Source organism: Strongylocentrotus purpuratus, unplaced genomic scaffold (genome assembly GCF_000002235.5).
Source record: "Strongylocentrotus purpuratus isolate Spur 01 unplaced genomic scaffold, Spur_5.0 spur5_scaffold_1, whole genome shotgun sequence".
Classification (NCBI taxonomy): domain Eukaryota; kingdom Metazoa; phylum Echinodermata; class Echinoidea; order Camarodonta; family Strongylocentrotidae; genus Strongylocentrotus; species Strongylocentrotus purpuratus.
Window position 1 is genome coordinate 47,831,443 of NW_022145594.1, and position 7,472 is coordinate 47,838,914.

The window sequence follows — 7,472 nt, forward strand, 5'->3', positions numbered from 1 at the left end:
TCTACATAGTGACTTATTCTCTTTATAAGACATTGGTCTAAATGCCACTCCTATAATACTCATAATGGTATGCTTCCTATTTACTAATTTGATATATTAAATACATTTTCAATATTTAGCTCCTTTTATTTGATCTATTGCTAAGAATAAATCCTCAGCCCTCACTATGTTGTAAGTTTTTTATATAACTTTTTATGTACTTTAAATGCACTGCATTTTCCTTTTAACTATTGTATCTTCTACTTTGTTGCGCAAGTTTAAACAGTAAAGTGATGTTTTAAAAATATATATTTAAAGGCTATATATTTATACATAATTTTGCCCTCTAAAAATGTGAAAAAAATGAAGTAATCATTTAAACAAATTAAAACGACAATCGTCAGTAATTAAAAAATTCCCCCGAGCTTTCCTTTCATTTTGCTTGATTAGACGTCCCTTCCTCAATTTATTTAGGGGGGGGGACGTCCCTTCAATAATTTATGTAGGGGGATCTTCCCCCCTCCCCCCGGAAATGTTGTAAAAGTGCAAACTAAAATGTATTGCAAATACTTACTAAAGACTGCAGCACACTTGTAGGCTCTGGAGGGCCAGAGTGTGCAGCGTTTAGACTAATACAAATTCAAAAATCTTCTCGATCACTCACTATGCTACTTCGCATAATATCCTTCAAAATGTACAAGCAAATAATGTAGAAATTCTGTATTCCTTTTTTATACTATAGTTTTGCTAAGGAATGTAATTTTTTAATACACCAACAATTTGAGGGGTAGTCACTTCCGTCATCTTCGCCCCTCTCGTTCACTATGCTCCCTCGTCCCTCGCATTTCGTCCCCCGATCATGAACAGAAATCGCCCCCACTTACTGTGTTACATTGTCTTTTCCTGTATGATTACGGGTTGTATATAGGAGGAGGTGGTGAATTCTTTGTGTCTCCGATGCTTCCATCCACGATCAAGACAGCTGGATCATCCATGGCACGAGAAAAGAGAAGTAGTCGAAATAATCGCTCTCCGCTGCTTATTATCCCTCTTACTACGCCCTAGAGCTTACCAGTAGGAACGCTCAGAGCACCGAGGGGAGTCACATATTAATCAAACGAGGAGAAGGATGAGAAGACTACCGGACTGTCATCAGCAGTAGGTTGTATCGCCAAGCCCTCATCAGGAACCCCTGGTGAAAATTTAAAATGAAGAGTTAATCCATATTAGATATAAAGGCCTACATTTTAACTAAACTTTAAACCAGACATGGCTTTCATCGATGAAAAGGCCTCCGTTATTATCCCTGATGAAAATCTGCATCGCTTAAATTAATTTATAATAAAAAAAATGGGGGTTTGAGGATATTTAGTATAAGTGGTGAGGGGCTACAGCTCCCACGCTTGCTTCTAGAATCCCTACTGATTTTCAGTGTTAAAGGGCAGATTAATCATTCCAGCCCCTGATATTATCCTATTATCTATACATGTCGATAGACTGATAACACGCAGACACTATATATATTCATTCATAGGCTTATTCTTCTACTGAGCGGAAAGAGCCCATGATGTCCTTAAAAATTCCATTTTTATCTTAGCTTGTGAACTAAATCCTACAAATATATGATTATCAACTCATGATATGCTAACAATCGGGCAAAATGCAGAAAGCCTTTGATTATTAAATCGAATTATCTCAAGTCTTAAGCTAATAATATTAATGTGGTCTTACAAGATTAAGCCCGGTGCGAACGAAGTGTAATTTTGTTCCAAACAAATCACCTATTCTTACAACAACTGTTCACTTTAATTCCCTCACACGCATGATGGTAATCTGATACAATAGTATAGCTTCGGCCTCAATTGCCCCAGGCTGTATTACGTCAAAAGTAAAGGGTTAGCTTAAGGGTTAAAGTTGGGTTTTAGGTTGGTTTTAAGTTTAGTGTTAGACTTAGGTTTATGTTGGGTCCAGGGCTGAAGTTAGGAATTCGGTGTGAGAAATTACCGCTGAATAATTATCGCAGGAGCATGCAAGTGTCGTACAACTCTCTCACACGGTGCGTCGAGGACCGCACCAGTTACTGACGCAGGCTTACGTAATCAAACGACGCCTCGTGTGTACGCATTCCAGCAATAGACCGGTTTACTAACATATAACACATGTTGTTCTTAACAACCTGGAAGCTTGTCCGAGACCTGCTCCGACAAAGCAACACGTAATGTATGCAGAGTGGATTCCATGTATTGTATTTCATTCATTAAAAACCGGTTAATGGATATCGTCACTATAGGTCCCATGGAAAGAAACATCATCCGCAATTGTGTATATGGTAGTAAACCGGTCTGTTATCATAATGATTGAAAATGTCAAAGAAAACCAATATTCATACCATTAATGCATCCATGGTCGTTCTCTGCAATATCTAGCTGGAGGTCCTGTAAGCAGGCATGGGCCTTGAGATGGCATTCACTTCTGTAATAGTCCCCGTTTGTTCCGCAGACAGTCGGCCCTGATGTCAGGCATGATGCTGGATTGATACAGCCACAGACTGTAGTGTTTGGTCCCGTGGCTTCACATCGCTGCCATGATTCACAGCTCACGTTCGCACAGGAAGACACGTGATGAACAACAGCTAATCAGGAATGTCACAAAATTAAGACAAAGTCAAAACAATTTTCCAACATTAGATTTTTACAAATTACAATAAATATTATTTTATACGTAACGGATTTAATTTTTCGGACGGTGATGACCATGAATCCCCGCCTCTTCTTGTATACAAACACTGTTAGAAGAGAAGAGTATATGGTAGTAAACCGGTCTGTTATCATAATGATTGAAAATGTCAAAGAAAACCAATATTCATACCATTAATGCATCCATGGTCGTTCTCTGCAATATCTAGCTGGAGGTCCTGTAAGCAGGCATGGGCCTTGAGATGGCATTCACTTCTGTAATAGTCCCCGTTTGTTCCGCAGACAGTCGGCCCTGATGTCAGGCATGATGCTGGATTGATACAGCCACAGACTGTAGTGTTTGGTCCCGTGGCTTCACATCGCTGCCATGATTCACAGCTCACGTTCGCACAGGAAGACACGTGATGAACAACAGCTAATCAGGAATGTCACAAAATTAAGACAAAGTCAAAACAATTTTCCAACATTAGATTTTTACAAATTACAATAACTATTATTTTATACGTAACGGATTAAATTTTTCGGACGGTGATGACCATGAATCCCCGCCTCTTCTTGTATACAAACACTGTTATGAAGAGTATCATTATAAAATATATAATGTTTCTTCTTAGGGGTAATGATATATATGTATAGAGCTTAGAAACATCGTTGATGTATCAAGCGCTATATAAAAGGAGAATATCATTATTTATTAATACTATTATCGTTTATACCCCAGTAGGCAATCGGTTAAAGAGAATCGTGTGAAATACCTTCACAAGTGGGTAAGGGATCCGACCACTTCCCACTCTCCAAGCATCGCAGGTTGTTGGTGTCACCTCGTAGAACGTAACCCCCTCTACAGTAGAAGAGCCTCTCATCTCCAATTTCCCTCCCGTAACCATAAACACCCTCCATGACTGCATGGTCTGGCCTGATAAGCTCCGGGCATCTGCTCACTATCAAGTAACAATAGAAGACGTAAACGCTAGATTCGAATAGACCGGTTTAATAATAATAATAATACATTTATAGAGCGCAGAAACTATCCAATATTAAGTATATATTCTACTGCGCTACAAGAGCTCCTGTTTTGCTTAGATTTACAATTAATTGAAAAGATGTGTTTTCATTTTTGATTTAAAGATATTTACAGATGGTGATTTCCTGAATTCAAATGGCAAGTTATTCCAGAGTTTTGGGGCTGCAAATGCATCAAATGCTCGATCACCTAGCGTTATTTTTGTTTTGATAGATGGGATCTGCAGCAACAAAGTATTTCGGGAACTGCACAAGTTGCGATTGTGTCGATTAAGTTTGAAATTCATCAGTTCTTTGATATAAGTGGGAGCTTGACCAAGAAGTGCTATACAATCAGCAAGATTTTGAATGTTATTCTCTGGCGCACTGTTAACCAATGTAGATTTCTTAAAATTGGGGTGATCCGTGTGAATTTGGAACAACCACAGATCAACCTTGCACAGGTGTTTTGAACCTGTTGCAATATCACTATTTTAGAGTCAGGGATCCCATACAGTAGACCATTACAATAGTCCAACTTATTGGTGATACATGCATGAACAATGTCTATCGTAATGTCCTTATCTAAATATATTTACGAATACGTCTGATATTAAAGATCATGTAGTATGCTGATTTACAAACATTTGTGATGTGCTCTCTCATATTCAAATTCGCATCGAACTGTACTCCGAGATTCTTTGCACTAATAGATGGTTCTATTACAGAATCTTTAATTGATACACTGTTTAAGTTGATTTTAGAGGTCTGTTTAGGTGTGCCAATGATCATTAATTCAGTTGTACCATCATCAAGCATGAGCCTATTTTGCAACATCCATCCACGTACATATCCAACACATGTTTCAAGAAGTGAGACACATCGCTCTTTAGCATGTTCATCAGGTCTGAGTGATACATTAAGCCGTGTGTCATCTGCATATCAGTGACATGATATATCGGGGAAATTCGTTTGAACATTTGAAATGAGATTAGAAGTGTACAGAGTAAATAACAAAGGACCCACCCGAGAACCTTGTGGAACTCCAAAAGGCACTGATAAATCACAAGAGATCACATCATCTATTTTGACCTTTTGATATCTATTCGCCAAGTACGACTCTATCCATTCAAGAACAGCACCTTCTATGCCAAAACAGGTCTTGGACGTTTCTGATAAGCAAGAATGATCTATGGTGTCGAATGCACTACTTATCCGTAATAAAAGTAAAAGAGTGGCTTTCTGGGAATCCATAGCCATCAGTAGATCACTTTTTATTCTTAGCAGTGCAGTTTCGATTTTTGTTTATTGTCACTTTTAAATGAAACGTTAGGTGCGCAGACATAAGGATCTCCATCATACCTCTACATACGGGTGGATCATCCGACCATTGACCCTTTTCACATGTGATTCTCCTGGATCCCACCAAGCTGTAATCATCTTCACATTCGAATGAAACCGAAGTTCCAGATGGAAAGATATCTCTAGCCTGCTGTCTGTAACCATCTAGTAACCTCCCGTGCTCTGGAGCCGCAGGGGCTTCACATTCAGCAGCTATATCACGGTCAAGAGAACGAAATCATTTACTCAATTTAAACCATATGATAAATTTTATTCTGTATCTTATTTTAAAACTCTTAGTTAATGTATTGAAATATTTCAATTTCTTAACATTTAACACGGTGTGGTATGGTTTTTTTCCTTCTAAATCATAACAAAATACAACAAAATTGAAAAGGCCGTATTTATAAAATCAAGAATATAAAGGTGAATGGCCAAATAGCTCACTCAGCCTTGTCAACATGAACATTAATACATTAAAAAAAAAGAATACAGCAATACGGTGAGGCGAAGGACTTACTTTAACTGAATAGATGGCTCTTGAGGATTGTTTCAGCCTTTAAATTAAAGGCCCCAGTAAGGTGATGTAATTAAATTTTGTTTTTTTATTTATAATTTCAGATATTTTTTATCATTACTGCATTCATTAAATTTTGACAAGAAGATGTAACTATGATAACATTTCACCATGGACACAGTCTTCATTTTATTCGAGGCTCTATTCTTCTTCATGTTAATGACATTGTCTCAAAACGAGCAGAATAACGTTTTTCCTACCCATGTTCCTACACATCTGCCTCATGTACATGTTCATGTGAGTCACAAGCATTTCTGCCGTTGTTTTCATTTTGTGTGGGTATGTGTTGGTGTGTATGTGTGTGTGTGTGTGCGTGTGTGTGTGTGTGTGTGTGTGTGTGTGTGCGGGTGTGTGTGTGTGTGTGATTGCGCACACATGTATAGATTTCATTTTAAAAAAAACTTCAGTTACTGTATAGAAATATGTCTTTTATTTTTTTTTTACTTGCTCTTATTATTGGATGTTATTATTATCATTATTGCATGTTATTATGTATTAACTAATTGACTAAAACATCGGTGCTTGAAATTAAACTTACCGTTTTTCAATTTATATATAATATTTTTTTACAATTCAGATATTAAAGTGGAATATAATTTATCTTGAATGGAATCAGATAAAGATCGCGGGAAACAAAAAAAATCATTTTGAAAGGTTAGTGTACCTTTAAACAGCACATGTACGCTGTGAAATGATGACGACCCATTGCATGTATAAATGCCAGAGAAATCAGTAGAAATCGGACTCAGCTTTTTGGTATGAGTGTACAACCTTTGAAAATGCTGAAAGATAATAGAGAGAGATGACCAACTTACATTTTTTCAAAACATTCCGAAATATGCACAAGTCTCACGAATTAAAGCGCCGAATCGACCATCACGAATGGTTAGAATGTATTACCTTTTTCTTTTTATTCCCTCTCTGTTTAAACTTTGCTATATGCAATAGACCGACAGCCCACAAGACCGAGAATGTAGGTCTTGTATGATGTCGGTCAAGCTGTCTGTAGCCTTTGTATACTTTCCTGAATTCATTTATGGTGGTGTTTCGTTGTCTCATTTTCATTCCCAATGTTAACAATGTTGCTAACCCTCAAAGCGCTAGAATTTACCGGTAAGTCTCCGTCATTCACGAGAGGAGTTGTCAGTCGAGGAGGTCTCAACCATACACTTGTGAGTCTGCAGAGTACATTAAGATGCCTGGGACTTCCACGATACACGTAAACAACGACTGTCCCATTACTGGCTACCTCAGGCGACGAGCCGTAGAATAATAATTGTGTTGCAACAGGTCCTATGTAGAAACAAAATTGAAACATTGATTATAAATTGATTAACCAATCAATTCTCATTCACTTGCAACATAAATGCGTATAGGCTTACAGATAATTATTGTCTGCACCATCGAATAAACGGAAGCTGCACAGTACATGATACCCACTGAAGAGGAAAAGAAACAGCGCCATCTTATCATCAGTGATGAACAACTAAAAAAAAACGGCACAGCCAGGCAGAAATAATCTTTTTAGATTGGTCAGCCTAATAACCTAACAACAACAAAAACAACAACCGCCACAACAACCGCCACAACACCGTGCCCCAAGACTCAGGACTATACATCAACGACATCTGGAAACCTCTCATCAACAAGTACCCGGTCACTCCTCCTCCAGCACCGCCTCCAGCACCGCCTCCAGCACCGCCCTCACCACCACCCCGACAGACACCCGTACATCAACCACCGTACATCAACCACCGAACCCTCAAAGCAGCCGCCAGTCTCACAGCTACAATGCACAGCAGACGACAACAGACTACAACGCCGCCTACGTCGGGGACACACACAGCGTCTCGCCGACAGCACTTCCCACTCATCGA

General features: G+C 38.5%; 1 protein-coding gene across 1 annotated transcript; it reads right to left on the bottom strand.

The window, feature by feature from the left end:
• Positions 1-823: 823 nt before the first annotated feature.
• On the bottom strand, positions 824-6,372 carry LOC589704 (SPARC-like protein 1). The gene is made up of 5 exons (XM_030978384.1): positions 6,260-6,372; positions 5,040-5,231; positions 3,431-3,616; positions 2,848-3,090; positions 824-1,171 (listed from the first exon to the last, which is right to left on the bottom strand). Exons 3-5 carry the CDS (start codon positions 3,573-3,575, stop codon positions 1,089-1,091), a joined length of 471 nt encoding a protein of 156 aa, XP_030834244.1. The 5' UTR covers positions 3,576-3,616; positions 5,040-5,231; positions 6,260-6,372; the 3' UTR covers positions 824-1,088.
• Between the last annotated feature and the right edge of the window lie 1,100 nt (positions 6,373-7,472).